This window comes from Pleurodeles waltl, chromosome 3_1, assembly GCF_031143425.1.
Source record: "Pleurodeles waltl isolate 20211129_DDA chromosome 3_1, aPleWal1.hap1.20221129, whole genome shotgun sequence".
Classification (NCBI taxonomy): domain Eukaryota; kingdom Metazoa; phylum Chordata; class Amphibia; order Caudata; family Salamandridae; genus Pleurodeles; species Pleurodeles waltl.
The window spans coordinates 363,708,894-363,726,703 of NC_090440.1; the positions used below are offsets into that span (position 1 = coordinate 363,708,894).

General features: G+C 40.6%; 1 protein-coding gene across 2 annotated transcripts in view; it reads left to right on the forward strand.

Annotated features, from left to right (window-relative positions):
• Positions 1–17,810, forward strand: part of SPPL2A (signal peptide peptidase like 2A) — a 273,444-nt gene that overhangs the window by 232,471 nt on the left and 23,163 nt on the right. The window contains exons 14-16 of one of the 2 annotated variants that reach the window (XM_069222534.1): positions 6,126–6,203; positions 11,718–11,878; positions 11,952–12,050. In XM_069222534.1, the coding sequence (XP_069078635.1) occupies positions 6,126–6,203; positions 11,718–11,878; positions 11,952–12,014 (302 nt within the window). In that variant the 3' untranslated portion in view covers positions 12,015–12,050. Of the gene's footprint in view, positions 1–6,125; positions 6,204–11,717; positions 11,879–11,951; positions 12,051–17,810 lie in introns of those variants that run through there. The other variant, XM_069222533.1, reaches the window with a different exon arrangement.

Here is a 17,810-nt window from a genome sequence, read left to right on the forward strand (position 1 = left end):
TGTAAAGTAAGTAGAGCTAGTCATTGATTCTCTCTCACACTATTCGTCTAAGCCTGAGACATCCTGCTCAATAGTTAACACCTACATTTCCCTTGCAGATGATTCTTCCATCTCACTCAAGCTCAACATGCAGAACTCAAATGCTCTTCGGTCTCCTGGTCGACTCCACCTTTAGGTTCCGGCAAACATCATTCCAAACAGCTGGAATACAAATGACAAAGTTATTTATTATAAATCACCTTATGAATACAAAAAACTAGATTGACAAATTATTGCAGTCGTATGACTCAAGCTACCAATAAAACCAAAGAGGTTTTTAGTATTTTTAACAGTCTCCTCTCCTGGCAACTGTAAGTACTTCTGTGTTTCCGCTCAAATACTGCTTTTTCAGGATAACATTTTAAGCATCGTACAAACGTTTTAAACTACGTGCCTGTTTTTCTCCTACTCAACTAGTCATTTCTCTGTCACTCCTGCCTCCTTAGTAGTGAAAATTCACCATCTTCACCCCACAGAGTAGAACCTGTTCTGAATGCCTGAGCCTCTATTGTTCCCCAGTGTTGAGCCAAGATGTGTGCTTCTGATCTGCATCTTCAGTACATATTGATTAGTCAATAACTGTGATGTAATTTCATCATTCCTAACTGTTAAACCTTCAGTAATAACAAGATTGAGTGTATGGTAGGCCTCATGAATTATAAAAATCAGCTGGTGTCTTGGCTTCCAAGCCTTTGTAGCCAACGTGTTGGACGAAATATGTATGAGAACACTAACATCTTAAATCTTACATTATTATAGGAATCTAGCAACAAGCATAAAAACAAGCATTTGCAATGCAATGGGTCTCGCATTGCCTGAGTTAGAGCTGTTAGCATTGCAAATTCCTAACTGGACTTTTCTTGACACTTAATTTGAAAACTGAAAGTAAAACAGTTGACATAAGCAAGCCGATTCAAAGCGCCATGGCTGCCATGAGTATGAGAGGGAAGGAGAGACACAAAAGGAAAAAAGTTCTCTCGCATTCAAACGTATTGACAATCGTGCAATTATCCATGTAACAGGTTCAGTCTGCAACGCGGTAACAAAACCTCCCCAAGGAGGGACAAATGTAAAGCATTTACCAATGATAGCAAAGGATTTTTGAAAGGCAAGCCCACAAACGAGTGAAAGTGATGGCCGTGCGGTGTGCATTGTTAAAAGTCCACAAGACTTACAACAGCTCAAAGCAATTGCACGCTCGACCTAACAAGGACGGGAGATTGATTAAAAAGTAACTGGTGTTTGTACAGCCTGCACCTGTGGTTAAGACATAGGTTTCTATTGGTAGAACAATGTGTAGTCTTTCTTCCCTACAGCTTGGGCATGTTTGTGTGCATGAAGGGATCTCTGTGACTGCATCAGGGGCCCTGTTCATTTGGACACAAGGCAAGCCATATGTTTGGATACCTGGTAGGAAACAGGAGTTGAATTGAATTCAAAGTAGCGAAAACTTACGTGAGTGGATGTAAAGTGACATTACAACGTACAACTTTGAAAAGACCCGTGACACTCAGAGCACCATAACGTTCTGCTGTCTCAGTGGCGTCTGTGCCTCAGTCTGCACAGAAAGTCAGAGAATTATCAGTTATGGGTTCTGAGCATGTGAGTTCAAGGTGGGCAAAGATTACAGGAACACCCTGAGACTGACTGTGCCCTGTTCTACCAATGCTGAAGAAGTTGAAAGACTGTTTAATGAAAGAGAGCTATGCATACGTGTGGAGCTGTAGATTACCCACTTTAGAGATACTTTACCAGACATATTTACAGCCTTTCCCTGACACAGTTAGAATTGTACGTCACAGCCAACAATTGCTTGGCGAAACTACTGAGCAACAGTATCAAGAACAAATGGTTGTCACATCTCAACAGAGTGGAGAATGAACATCGACACTGATCAGCGAGACCTGGGAAATCTAAATAACACTGGCCCCTGAATGAGCATTTATCAATAGGAAGCAGTTTCAGTAGGTTAGTGAGAAGCCACTTCAAAACGAATAGAAGTGTAGCACTTCTGAGCCTTTCAGGTTTATTAAGGGTATCTATGAGCTTATAGTATGGATTCTGACAACTGGGCCAGACTATTAACAAGCATGGTGTTCAAATGTAGGGTGAGTGAGCAAAAAAGTTAAGTCAAAGAACACATACACACAACACGTAGGTTCCATTAGTACAAGGGACTTCTAAGGCAAAATGTGTTTCTTCAAACCAAAATATTTTTTAGTTTTTAGCCAATGTTTAATATTGGTATGGACCCTGAAGCTCTCCAAAAATAAATGTTTCCAAAAACCATGACAACAATGCAAACATTGACAAAGCCAAAAGTCTGGTAGTCTATATCAGTTCTAATGGCTTTGCTAGTACTTGTTTTTATTTGTTGTTGGTCTACACTGTCTTGTCCAGTGAGTGTGATCTCAAAAGATAGAAAGGAGAGAGAGCTGAGCTTATGTTTGTGCCAATACATTGGTATTTATAATGTAGTTTACAGATGTTTGCACAGAGTGAGTTACGGAGTGCAGGCATCAGCATCAAGGTAGACTGATTGGGTGACCTCCAAATACTGTAGTTGCAGTGAACCTGTTTTTCAGACAAGGCAGATTCTGGTGCGCCAGATAAGGTGCACCCCAACTGAGGTATATTGAGAAACTCCAAGTGACCAGAATAGCCAACATGTCTCGGCCCTCCTACTTTGGGTCTCCTTGGGGTAATGCACAAGGACTTAGGCAACTTAGAAGAATAAATCTCACAGACGATGCATGGTAGTGCTGCTGTCGGTATCAGTGTGATAGTTATGGGGCACTTCTAGGGTTATACCATCAGGGAGAAAGGAGGCCTGAGATGGATGAAAGAAAAAGATAGCTATCACAATTGAGAATGTGACCAAGTAGTATTGGAGAGTGAGGTACAGTATGTGTCTGAGTTACCCATGTGAATTTTTGTGGGTACCTACAGTCCACTCTCAGGAACATCATTTCTGGTGTGACTGGGTCACATGTCTAAATAATCTTTTTGAGTATGGTGCCCTGTCAGCTTTGTACACGTAGTTCTTTCTTGAGTAAATTGCACGGTGGAAGGGTTTCCTCATCCAGAGCCAGGAAAGAGGATCTGTGACTGTTCTACATAACCACAAACAACACAACAGCACATGTGTAGTGCATTCAAGGTGACTGAATCGCATGGTGCTGATCTTGTATGTCCTTTATAAAACAAGTCTTCAGCTTTTGCTTAGCACAGCAAGTGAGTAGGAGAGCCTTATATTTAAGGGAAGTTAATTGTAGATGGAAGGTGCTTGTACTGAGAAGGTTTAGCCGCTGTGGTGTAAAAGGCATACCGTAGGAATAAGGAGTATTACTCTGTCCCTACAAGACTAGGATGTGTATCAGCCATTGCACAAGTTAGCACCTACCAGACAAACACTGTAAGAGCGCCACTAAGGTGGGTTTTTAGTGCACCAGTGAGAAACAAGATGAACCAATTAACGTACTAGAACTCCAGTTGTATATACCAACCAAAATCGGACCAAAGCAATAGGCTCAACCTCCTGCTACTGTTCTCATTCCTTTCCAAAACAGAGAGCAGGTGTTGTGATACTCCAGTGGTGCAGATTTACCAACTCAGCCTGTTTCAGTTGCAGACTGCCTTCATCGTGCAATCATATACATATATATATGTGTGTGTATATATATATATATATATATATATATATATATATATATATATATATATATATTTTTTTTTTTTTTACAAAAACTCTTGGCAATGCACTCCATCAAGATTCCAATATTTGATGTTTATTTAAAGACTGCAAACAACGGGTTTCGACCAAACGGTCTTTTTCAAGTTACGAAGTCCTATTACAATTTTCACTTATATAGTAATTGAGTGCTATTACACCATAGGTGCATGCTGGGGGATCTAGTCCAAAATAACAACTCAAACAAACAATAGGACTTAATAAAATAAAATTACACAATTACAATCAATAATGATCTTACCACTCGCACAAATATTGGATTATATATATCTCAAAACTACACAATTACAATTTTAAACAAATTAATTGAGAAAATGCATTCACTGTTACTTTTATATTCAATTAATCAACTCATAGCTCATTATACCTAATATTGGAAATGTAAATAATATTATATTAATGCACCCTTAACAATATACAAATATTTTAATGTATCAATTAATCACAGGGAACGTTTAAATCAAATCGATGTATGTGTCCTCTAAAAATCATTTATTCTAAATTACATAACTACAAGTGTACATGAAGTTCCTCATTGTTCATCCCAAAAGGGGCCCTTGTTTTCATACAGAAAAGCACCAAGTATTAAAGACATGGTGGGTAAAAGTCATTTTTCACTGGAAAATGAACGTAATTGGCTAGAAGTAGAGCAAAAAGGATTCTTTAGATGTAACAGCTTTAAAGCTTGTAAAATTGGTAAATCAATGAAAAAAGTTAAAATTCAAAATGGTCATGAAATATTAATCAAACATAAAATCACATGCAGTACACTAAATCTGTAATTTATATTATAGAATGTCATTGTGGTCTTAAATACATTGGTAGTACAATTTGCATGTTAAAGAAGAGAATACTGGAGCACATTAGAGCGATTATTCATTAAGAAAATACATATGCAACTGCCAGACACTTACAGACACACACTACCAATGACTGGAAAACCTTATGATACTATGGGGTAGACCATATTCCGGATCATGAAAGGGAAGGCGACAGAGTTTAAAACGTTAAGACAACTTGAATCCAGATATATTATCCAAATGAAAACTAAGGCCCCTTTTGGGATGAACAATGATGAGGAACTTCATGTACACTTGTAGTTATGTAATTTAGAATAAATGATTTTTAAAGGACACATACATCGATTTGATTTAAACGTTCCCTGTGATTAATTGATTGATTAAAATATTTGTATATTGTTAACGGTGCATTAATATAATATTATTTACATTTTCAATATTAGGTATAATGAGCTATGAGTTGATTAATTGAATATAAAAGTAAAAGTGAATGCATTTTCTCAATTAATTTGTTTAAAATTGTAATTGTGTGGTTTTGATATATATATAATCCAATATTTTTGCGAGTTGTAAGATCGTTATTGATTGTAATTGTGTAATTTTATTTTATGAAGTTCTATTGTTTGTTTGAGTTGTTATTTTGGACTACAGATCCCAGCATGCACATATGGTGTAATAGCACTCAATTACTATATAAGTGAAAATTGTAATAGGACTTCGTAACTTGAAAAAGACCGTTTGGTCGAAACGCGTTGTTTGCAGTCTTTAAATAAACATCAAATATTGGAATTTTGATGGAGTGCATTGCCAAGTGTTTTTGTACAAAATTGAAGTGAGGGTTCGGCTTGCCCTCGACAGGGGCACCAGTAACGAGAGCGCAGCGCCAGTGAAACTAGCCGCTTTGCTTTGGAAAAAAAATATATAAATATATATATATATATAAATAAAATGTCATAGGTACCATTCAGCAATTAACATGGATGAGGGACTAGTATGTGTATTTGTAGAGATGACATTGTGGGGTGGAAATGTCCAGTAGAAGGCGTCGGCCGAAACACGTAGACATTGTTTGTTTGATGGCAGAGACTTTGCAGTGCAACTTTAATAAACAGATGAGCACTCTTGGATTGAAGCAATTTGTATTTTACATTTTACATTTTATCATCGGGCCGATTCATGTGAACATTTGGTCTGGTTTGGTGCAGCCGAACGATGAGTGGGCTCTCGTCTCTGTGGATCATTAATATATATATATAGCTGAGTTGACTCACCCCTAAAATCTTCTGTTCTGTCCTGCTCATTCAATTAGTGTATGATACTATTTTGATGTGTATATATATATATATATATATATATATATATATATATATATCCGAGTTGAATCACCCCTAAAATCTTCTGTTCTGTCCTGCTCAGCCAATTAGTGTATGATACTATTTTGATGTTAAGCTTTTGTATGTGTAACAAATGGTAGGTTCCTGGTTGCAATGCACTTGGATTGTCTTGAATATGTTTTGTTCATCTTTTGTGTGCAGGTCTATTAATTGCATACTGCCGAAGGTTTGAGGTTCGATTGACGTCATCCTGCATCTATTATCCTTTCTGTACAATAGGTATGTGATTTTGAATTCCTTAACATTTTCTTAGTAACATATTAGAAACCTAAAAATGTTATTTTGACCCTGCCTTTGTTTATCTACATTCATGTGGTATGGTTTATGATGATTTGGTATTGTAAGACACTCCTTAAGGAGAATGTTTGCAAAAAAACCAAATATTTTTATCTCTGAGCAGCATTTACTCTGGCGGATTCACAAACAACTGAAACAAAATCAATTTCTTTCGATATATCTGCCCAACTAGATGATGTCCAACAAGATGACAGTAGAGCAAATGTGGTATTTCTGTGTGTTTACCATTATACTGTGACAGACTTAATTTAGCCCAATTCTGCAAATTCATTGCTAAACCTACCTGCGTTTCATGACTTACAGATATTAAGAACGTACACTTTTCAACTTCTTTTGCTAGATGTCCAGAGGGAGAATGCTATGCACAAGGCAGTAGAAGCAAGCAGATGTCATTCAAGAATAAATCACACCTATGGCCCGATTCAGAGTCAGGCAGAACAAAGTCTTGCTGGGAAGATAGGGTTTCACCTGATTCTGCGTTCTTCAGGTGTGGGCTCGCACCTGGTCTCCCACTGTATTTCCATGCTCAGATTCCTTTTGTTGACGCAGGAGGAATCTGTGCATGGAAACATGACCAAAACAGGGAACGAGCATGCTGAAAGGGACCTGGTAAATCTAGATCCTGCATGGTAGTCCCCATTCCATAGTATTTCAGTGTGCTAGAGAACAATGTCCCAACCAAAATGTACAGGTTTCAAGCCATGCGGTGATCGCATGAAGCGGATATCGGTCACGGACCCTTCGAAGTCCGGACCGGGACACAATTCTAAATTGTGTGATAAGTGTGCACTCGAGCATCCTACTCCATCACATAGGAGCCTACCCTTCTTGAATTCCTCAAAAAGCTGAAGACTTAGCTCTTCAAGTAAGTCCCCACAATGGCTAGTGTCACTCACCTGCAAAGCACCAGGATATCCTCATGAGTGATAGTGTGTTATAAAAATACACATAACATAATATAACATGTCCCAAAGGGCATGTGTGTGTAGCGGCCCAGCAGACTGTGTTTGCATGTTGCAGTGCCAGACTGGCAGAAGCAAACGTTAATTTGCCAAAAGCATTTATTATCTTGAATTCTCTATCCAGGGAAGTGGTTAGAAATGAATCTGAAGATATTACTGGTTGAAGCCTGCACAATAAGGCTCTCCAGATTGGAGTGCTTAGTGAAATAATCCAGGGCTCCAATTATTGGTGGATAACTTCTGGCTACCTGGCCTATTCACAGGCAGACAAGAACATGGTTTTGCCCATGTTGAAGGCATCATTAAATGGAAGTAGGAGCTCTGATGTTGCTTTCCCAGACGGCAAAATTGCTGTCAAAATATTAGTTTTGGTCTCATTTGGTTGGGGGGGGGGGGGCACACTTTTCCTTTGGTGCTCCATGTGGCGAGTCAAACTGTGTCTCAGGAGAGGTAGTAATCCTATTAGAGTTATGTAAATCGAGGTTAATGGCATTGTCATAATCATCCCGGCTATTGAGGGGGAAGCAAGTTACCCCCATCACAATGTCTATTAAGAAGACCTGCACATCACTGGAGAATCCAGTGGAACTCATCCAGGCATCTCCACGAAAGATGACACTGGTACTGACTGCCCTTCCCAAGCAATCCATGGTATTAGACCTGTGTAGAAAAAATACTTGGCCAAGTCCTTCTCCTCATCGATCATCTGGGCCAGTGAGAAGCAAAAGGGCCAGCATGGGCATCAGTCTACTAACTCCTCTTCCGCGCCACAGCAGCCATCAAACCCCTTTCGTTTGCACTTAATTGTCCATGCCCCACCAGTGGGGAGAAGAATACAGATTGTTCAGCACGGCAATGCTCGGCCTTTACTCTACTCCCTACCCATGATCCCTTCCGTATCTGAGCAGTATTTTGAAGGAACATCTGTTCATCCTGCTAGAAAAGGTATGCCTGTTGCGCTCCAAGGGTGGCATCGAAAAGGTACCAGAAAAAAGGTAGGAGTTGCTACTCTTGCTATTTCTTTGTCCCAGAAAAGGCCTTAGGCTTATCATGGACCCTTGACACTTGAATGCCTTCCTGCGGAAGTACAAATTCAAAATGCTTATGTTGGCCCAAATTCTGTCTGCTGTGGGCCCAGGCAGCTGGATGGTGTCCTTGGATTTGCAAGACGTGTATTTTTATTCATCATTCCTGCAGTCCCACAGGTTTTATCTGAAGTTCAAGGTGGGTATGAAGGATTTTCAGTTTTCCATGCTCTATTTGCCCCCCTTGCAGCTCTTGGATGTTCACGAAAGTGATGGTGGTGTTCATTGTCCATCTTTAGAGGTCAGGAGTCATAGCATTGCTGTACGTCAAATGACTGCCTGCCAAAGGCAGACGTGCATCAGTAAATCATGGACCATCTCTAGATGATGGTGAAACTCTTGACATCATTGGCATTCTCTATAAATGAGTCACAGTCCCACTTGTTTCCTTTGCAGAGACTTCCATTCATTAGGGCATGGTGGAGTTCTGGGCTTTATCCTCCACAGCAATAAGTCCAGGGCATTCAGGCTATTATGCCGGTGTTTCAGGCTCAGTCCTGGATCATTGTGAGAGTGGCCTATGGCTTTTTGGCCTCATGTGTCCTCCTGCTCAAGTATGCCAGGTGGCATATGCCTATTCTACAATGGAACTTGAAATTTAATTGGGCCCAGCATCAAGGCAGCCTTTCTGACACAATCCAGGTCTCAGGGGAGAATGCTTGAGGTCTGCAATGGTGGCTGATATAACGCAGTTGATTTAGTGGCAAGCTGCTCTCCCTTCCTGATCAAGACCTGACAGTGAATACAGATGCACCAGTGCTAGGCTGGCGTGGTCAACTTGGGAAGGTGGAGATCAGAGGACTCTGGTCTCCAGTAGAGGGCTGACTCTACATCAGTCTGCTGGAGCTGCGGGCCATTTGGCTGACTCTGAAGGCTTTATTGTGGTCCATCAAGTGGAGGCTGTTGCAGGTTCTAACAGACAGCACCACCACTATGTGATACTGCAACAAGCAGGACAGAGTGGCATCCTGAGTCCTATACTGGGGGCTTTGTGTCTCTGGAGGTGGTTGAAGGCACAGGGTACCTTCCAGTTTACCAATCATTTGGCAGCGTCCCTCAACGCCAGAGTGGATGAACTGACCAGGTGTCTGGCAAATCACAAGTGGCATCTGCAGCCAGAGGTGGTGCAGGACGTCTTCCAACAGTGATAAAAACCCTGGGTAGATCTCTACACCACCTTTGAGAATTTAGAGTTTCCGCAGGAACTCTTGGTTCACTCCAGCCAGAATACATTGCCTACCAAGGGACTCCTGTATATACTCATGCCTCTACCTCTCTTGCCCCAACTTCTGAAGAAGGTCAGAAACAACAGCGGTGAAGTCATTTTAGCTATCCCGAAATGGGGTAGGATATTGTGATAATTGTAGTTCCTGGGAAAGAGCATCTGTTAACCTATAAGTATATCACTTTGTGAGGAACTTCTGCCTCAGCAAAAACGCATCTGTATCTATGCAGTCTGCGCCTACATGTATGGAGATTGAGTGGTTGCAACTGACTGCGTTTGATTTGCCATCTGAATTGGTGACTGTGCCACCTGCGCAAAATTCTTTTATGCCAGGTGCTGCCACAAATTTGTAACCTGATGTGACTTTCTCAACAATGACCCCAGAAAGGCAAAGCTGCCAAGACAGACTTTTCTTTGTTTTGTGTTTAGTCCAACAAAGCATTGCAGTGAGCACAATAAAAGTGTTTTTTCAGTCCTTTCAGCCTTTCTACGCTTGTCAGACCATCTGTCCTTGTTCAGATCACCTCTTGTGATGACGTTTAATAGAGATTTCACTGACTTGTTTCTGCTAATGCCATATGTGATGCCAAAGTAGGACCTCACTGGTTATCACTTCGAGCCAATGTATAGTTGCTTGCTTCATATCATGACCTTGAAAACTATATTCCTCATTACGATTATGCCAGCTGATCACATGAGTAAACCAAAGGCAATTTCAGTGAAAGTTCCCTGCACCATCTTTTTCCCAGACTAATTTGTGCAGCTTTTGCAGCTTTTATATTGATCATACGAAGGAAAATCAAGTGGCTGATCAGCATTTTTTGGAGTCTCAGGAGCATTGAAATGGAACTTTGTGAAGAAGAGGACCTTGTTTAGGTGGATAGTCATCTGCATTAAGATCTGCTACATGTTTGACCCAAAACCAGCCCCTGATACCACGGCTAAGGTTGCTACCATTGTGTTGGCACAAAGAGAGCCTGTTGTTGACATTTGCCGGGCTGTGACGTGGGCATCCGTGCATACATTTACCAAGCACTGCTGCCTTAACAGCTAGGTCCGACACAAAGAACATTTCACTCACTTGTCCTGCAAGACTTTTTGGTCTGAACCCCATCCAAAGACCCTTCACTTTGGGGAGATACTGATTTGGTATCTATTCCAGGGTGAGGAATCTATGGTTAGAAGTATCCATCAGAAGAAAAAGTTACTTACCTTCAGGTGTGCTCTGTCTGGTGGATACTTTATCTAACCTCAGATTTTTCGCTTCTCTCCCACCTCTCTATTCTGTGGAATGGCCTCTTTTTTAACATCTAAAAAGGTCCCAGGTTAGTATTCAGCATTCTTTTATCAACAGTTATTTCACACTCTGCAGATGAGGCAGCGGAAAGGGTAAAGGGACTGATGCTCCCACCTATGAGCAGTTCTTATTGGGACTGCGCTCCTTTCCAGGTCATTGTGAAGCCAACACCGAGCAGTACTCGGGAGCACTGTTGTGAAAACAAATCTACAAATCAAAACTAGTGCCTGGGGGAAATTCATAGGTGAGAAATCTGCAGTTAGATTATCCCCAAGAAGGAGCATTTCCAAAGATAAATAGCCTGTTCATTAAAAACAAGCATTGGCTAATCCAACAAGTCTGGCGTTTATGTGCAAACGTATGAAAGCTGCATTTATGTATGTCAGTTTTGGCATAGGAGGTCAAAACTGTTGACTTTGCCAATACTTGTTTATCTTATTATCAGAAGGCAAAATGCAAGTCTCGACTAAAACGTTAAAAAAAGAAAGACTGCAACAGTGGGGAAACATAAAAAAGGATTGCTTTCTTTATACAGCATGTATGACATAAAGAACTTAATTTGTCATTCTGTGTGCTTTAGAAATGTAAAATAACCCTGCAGTGCACACACTTCAGAGGAGGTGGAACACTACACTAAACAACCGATGGCATCTAGTGAGAGATAAGTGAGTGTAGCTAAAGCCTATTCTGTATTTTAAAGAAATGATAACAGGTTACAGGTAAAAAAAAAAAAAACTGTCTGTTAAAAGACGTGCCCTCAAGAGCCCATTATCTTAAGAGAAGGATAGCAGTGAAATGCATCACGTTCATTGTAATTATAGATGCCTGTAAAAGTACCCATGTTATTCTGGTTCATTTCTTTTGCAGCTTACGCAGTTGGCATGGTGCTGACCTTTGTTGTTCTTGCACTGACGAAAAAGGGACAGCCTGCACTTCTGTATTTGGTACCATTTACACTCATTACGAGTACCGTAATTGCCTGGCGGCGTAGAGAAATGAAGATGTTTTGGAAAGGTGGTAGCTATGAGGTAATGTTGGATCTGTGCTTTTGTTGAATACTGAGTAATGTGACTGGTATGAAAAGGTGTGTATTTTTTCTAGGAATGCCGCTGCAGTATCCTTGGACGCCTGTTCGATGTGCTCTGCAGTGCGGCGCTGCTGTGATTGAAATCTGTCGGTTACATCAAATGACGACGGCAATCGGCCTCTTGTTTAACTCTCCGAGGCTTCTTGCGTCTAGCAACTCTGTGACTGTCGCCGTGATTAGCCATTTTTGTTAGTAAAAACATGTGAGGGCAACTCTGAGGCCCCAGTCAACGCAGCGTGCGTTGCAATAACCCCATTGTCTGCAACTAGCTCTGAAATGGCAGCAGTACGCGAGCTCTGCAAAACTTATAAAATACATTGCACCGGATTCCTATGATGTCTCACTTTTTTAATCTCACCTAGATTGTCACCAGCAGAGGCCTGTTAAAGGTCAGCTCATAAGATTCAAGCTGTCAGGAGTGATGTGAGTAACACTAGTGCAGTACTGGATGTTTTATCATTTTGGATTGCATTTGCGACCAAAACGGATTTTATTCCAGACGCCCTCTGGGTGCCGTCCCTTCCACAGTCATGGGTAACTGTTTCAGAGCACAGAGTTCTGCTAACAATCCAAAGTGGGTCAGGACTCTGCTTCTGAATTGACCCCACCGTCTATCTGTACCGCAGGCTACATTTTGCATTGAATAGAAGTCTGATAGCTAACATTTTCTTACATGTGTGATCATGGAGGCCCTTAGATTTATCTCACATCTACCATAGTTCGATCTTATTTATTCACAGAATCCTGCAAAACCGCATTCTTATGATAAGACTAGCAGTGTTTAACAAAAGAAGATATTCAGCACCTTCAATATTTAACGAAATGGTGGTCACAGGCATGAACCATAACGCACATCATTTGATGGATATTTTAATTAAGCGCAATCCTAACATTTCCTCTTGTATCAAAGTATACAAAAAGTGATGAATGGAATGCTTGAAGTAATCTCAGCTGTTGAAATTACTCTGGGTTGAACCCCAATCCATCATTATTTTGCGCACTGTGCCACTTCAGTTTTACGCGGCTGTATACAAGTCATTCATGACCCTGCTCCAATGGGAACTGTCCAGCCCAAACTGCCAAGCAGGTCCTGCCTGGACCTACCTAGCCCTTCTTACCTCCTTATCATTTTCTGTTTCTTGCACTAGTCTTCCTTTCATCTCAACAGATTTTCATTAAAAACCTCTAATTTTATGACAGGTGTCTTTACAGAATAAATGTAAGTACTTAAAGTAAATAGGTTGCCTGTACTTCTATATCCCATGTTTTTTTTCTCTACGCAGGGCACATTCAAGTTGATTGTTTCTTCATGGCACACATCTTGAAAGTATTTCCAGACCATCAATGGGTCAAAATGTAGAACAGTCTGGATTCTAGCAAGGGCCCAAGCAGTCAGTATGCTTGAACTCCTTAATTGCCCCCGAATGCAGTCAGTGCAATGCTTATCTGCATAGACCATGTATTCTAGGAACCCAGAGAATCATTGGCAACTGAAAAATTACAAACCACATGACTTTGGCACCAGGATGATCCCAGCAGCCAATACTCCTCTCTCCGACCATCACAGTAGGCTCTCTTTCTTTGATCTGCTTCAGAAAAGGAAAAGTAACTCCGTCATATTGAATCCTGCAGTACTTCGTCTGATAAAACTGCGACTAAATTGAGACATTCTTAGGTAGATCTCTTTACCATACATTAATATCCCTTATTATGTGCTGTTCAGGGCTTTGGTACCAATGATTATCCAAACCATTGAGTTATATAAGACCAAATCTTTGTACAGTTCCCAAAGCGGGGGATTTTTAAATTGTGGGAAACTAGCAGATGGCAATAAGTATATCGAAGACACATTCCCAAGCATGCCCAGTGCTGCTTCTTACAAACAACCTCTTTAGAAAATTGTCAAAAAAACACACATTTTCGCGTTAATGGCAAGGATAAATGTTTATTTAGACAATTGCCTGAGCATTGTCAGTTGGCAAGGGGGATCCCCGTCAGCTATGAGACTCATCCTGAGACTGAACAACAGGCAGTATTTATACACATCTCGTGGTCAGTTAATTTGATTCTCTGTAGGTTGAAGGCTGCACAAACGTAGTATTTTACGGCTTGATAAGTGGGAGGTATAACTTAAACAAGGCTTCCTGCGATTACAAACAATCCCTGCTTCTCAAGACACTATAATTAGCAAAATGCTTGGCTTTAGACTGGTACAGTGATATACGGCAGGCAGTGTCTGGGGACGGGAGATATCTCGTCAAAGGGGAAGAATGGCTGTGTGCATTTTCTAGGATCAGCCCATGAAGATGACCTGCACAGGTATTCTTGGTGTTGGGAAGAGAGACAAGGATAAGGAGGTCACAGAACACAAGTTTAGACTTGCACATATGCATTTTCTAATTACAGGCACTGTGTTTTTCATTTAATGTCCATAAAATGAAACACACAAACTTTGCAAAGTTACCTGTATTAGTGAAAGGCTCCCGTTTCCATTTCGGCCATGCTGTGAAGAGTGTGAGATGTCTGTTTACATCTTGTTGTTTGGAATATAAACATTTTGGAAGCTTCGCCTATCTAAATCCTCCAAGAAGCCCACAAAACAATGGATGCTTGATTTCCCGACTTCAGCTTATGGCTTGAAGAAATTGCCAACAAGAAGGAATTGAAAGATATATATGCTTCGAAAATTGAAATTTAGGATGTTTAACTAGTTGACTATAGATTCTAAACCTATTTCAAACACCAGTCAGACCGCATATACCAGATTGATCTGTAATATTTACTGCTACCTGATTGACATAATTTCCAGAGGAATGTAGCAACTTCTACAGAAAGTCCTGCAGTATTCCCTTGGAGATCAATGGGTTAAGGGAACAGTGAAAACTTATCTCATGATACTGATAGTGGGGTAGAAGAAACGGAAATTTCAGTAAGAGCTCTAGAAAAGCATAGAGTGCAGAAATTACTCTGTGTTTCATATGTGCAGAAACATGTCTTGCTGAGCTTTAGAGCTAGGTGCCAAAAGAAGAATCCCTGGAGCTAGATTTTGAAATAGGATACAGAAAAAAATTCCTGATGAATACACTAAACTAGTACACCCGTGACTGGAAGGCATTCCAGTCCAGAGTTCACTCACTCTCATTTCAAAGTAATCTAGCTTTATAGTCAAGAGCTATGTTTGCCAGTCTTGGAAGGTACTCCACACCACAACATACTTAAGGGGAAAAGGTAGCAACGTTGCCCACCCTCCATCAAAATCGCATAAAGCAAAATGGGACTACGTGGGAAAGTTCTTGTTCTGAGTATAGGACCAGAGACTGGTAACTTAATCAAATTTATTACCTATGCTTCTTCGATATGTAACCCATCATAATCAACAACGTTTTAGAAGATCCGTGTAAGAATTGAGACAGTCTGTAGAGGGTAGTCTGGCTAACTGAAATGGCCCCTCAAAGATCCTTGTGTGGGCAAATATGTTGAAACCAAACAATTTCGCTCACAAATGTAATCATACGGGCTAGTCACCATGGTTTATATCACTCAAGAGAGCCACTCGTGGAAACTAGTACCAAAAGGACATGAAAGGTTATCTAACTCCTGCAGCCATATTGGTACTGATCAAAGTGTCAGCCAGTCACTGTAGTGTTAGGCTGGTAATTATTGGGTCCTCCATGTATACAACCCTGCTACAGTCAGTATAACTTGTTAAAAGAAAAAGTCACAAAAATGTGTATAGCCCTGAAATAAATCTGATAAGAAAAGGTTATACACTGCAGGACACACCAAGTTTATTCAGTATCTATTTAGCGTTAAGAAACCTACAGTAAAGACTGCAAATTGTTCTTGCAGCAGTACATACCTCAGGTCAGAGGACGCAGCATTTGTTTAGTTGCCATGTGTGTGTATTGCTGCTACCATGTTTTGTCTTCAATCAAAACTAATAAAAATACATTTAAAAGAAATACTTAAAAATATGAAACATGATCGACATGCAGACTGTCAAAATAAATAATCTCTTCTAATAATTGACTTGTTACTGGGCATATGTAGCTCACATAGTCTAGCATATTGTTCAGGACATGTTTTTGTCAAGATACTTGTGTGAACAAGGTTAAAAAATAAAAACGGTCTGAAAAAGGATTCACTGTTCACAAAGACATTGCAGTGTTCAACAGTAGCTCTGTTGTATCCGGCTATCCTCTGAAACACAAGAAGCAACGGATTAAGTCAGAATCGAAGTCTGATCTAATCCAATCCATACATCAGCATATTCTGCTATACAACATACTCCTCCTGCTAGGAAATTAGCTGTAATGCCAAAAATATTTTGCCCAGTGTGCCAAAACGATGGATTTCTTTTGATACTGCAAGATGATTTGTTGATTAACGTCTTGCATTATTAACACATTACTGACCCCTGTCCCTAGCTCTTCACTTGACCACAACTATCCATAGAGTATGGTTGGCACAATCTGTAAAGACAATTACAGAAATGCATCAACTATGAAGCGAATGCGCTGCGCCTCCTAACTAAACTGCAGCGAAACTGCTGTGGGCGCTCATAAACAGCATATTAAACAGTATATAAAAGTGTACATGTCATGAAATAACTAAAATAAATATAAAATGTACTCATGTCTGCCACGAGTAGAAAAATAGGGCTTGCCTGCTGCGTTGGTTAGAAGCTCCAGGAGTTCAGTTATGTAATTTGTATTTTTTTCAGCCGCCAACCTTTGGACAGCTTTCTGGGAAAGCCTCTTGAGCGAAAGTGTTACTTATATTGGAGGCCACCAGTTGCAATGAAAGAGTTGAAACTCAATGCTTGTTTCCAGTTCTGAGAAAGAACTCGACTTAAGTGCATCCACGAAAGCTACCGAGAATGCAGTTCAGCTAAACTTTCTTTCTGTGACCTTCGGAGAAAAATAATATTCCTCTAAAAGCTTTTTTCAGTGAAGATATGTCTGTTCTCTTAAAGAAACCTTAGGGGGTTGCAGAACATTTAATGCACAGGAAATGTTTATATTGCTGTGATTGGCTGCTGTTAATTTATGCAAAAAAGAGAGAGAAGGATAATGGGAGCCGCCGGTGCTGACCTGGAATTCACGTGCACAGGCGCACCTCGGCACGCAAGTCACTTCAACCAAACTCAAGCGCGCGCTACAGTTTAGTAATGTCAAGCTAGCTTCTGGGGACATTTACGAACAACTCGCCCTTTGTCCGAGTGCTTTCGCCATAACCCTCCCCCGCCTGCGCATGTATAACAAGGTTAAACACAGTTGCCCATTGAGACTTGATTGCGTGTACACTTGATTTACCTCTCGCTCTCTTTCATCCTCCTCTCTCTCTCCCTTTCACTTCGTCTTCCTTGTATTTTTTGTTTTTTTTCCTCTCCCACCTATTTCCCCATTCTCTTTTCTTTCCCACAACCCCGCCACCCTCCTCTATCGCCGTGATGTGTTGTCACTGGTTACACATTACCACTGTGCAGATGGGAAGCGGAGATTAACGTGATAAAAGTGTTTTAATATGTTAATGCATTCCACTGCGCTTGTTGTCCGTGTGCTCGCTGTATAGGGCTGTTCTGTGAGTGAATTGAAGGTTTAGTGCTTGGTAGGCACTTCAGGTAAGTATCATTCTGTGTCAGACACCAGACCTCTGACACCATGCTGGCTGGTGATTAACTTTCCTTTCACACAGCTGCTGTTTACCCATATGTTAAATACCCAGCCACTTCTATAACGTCTGTTTGCCACCCTCTCTCTCCAGCTATTTTTCCTGATATTGTTATGAATTATCCAGACTTGCGTAACAAATATGCCAGATATCACATGCGTGTTGTAAATCCTGAATTAATTAAATACATTTTGTTTAGG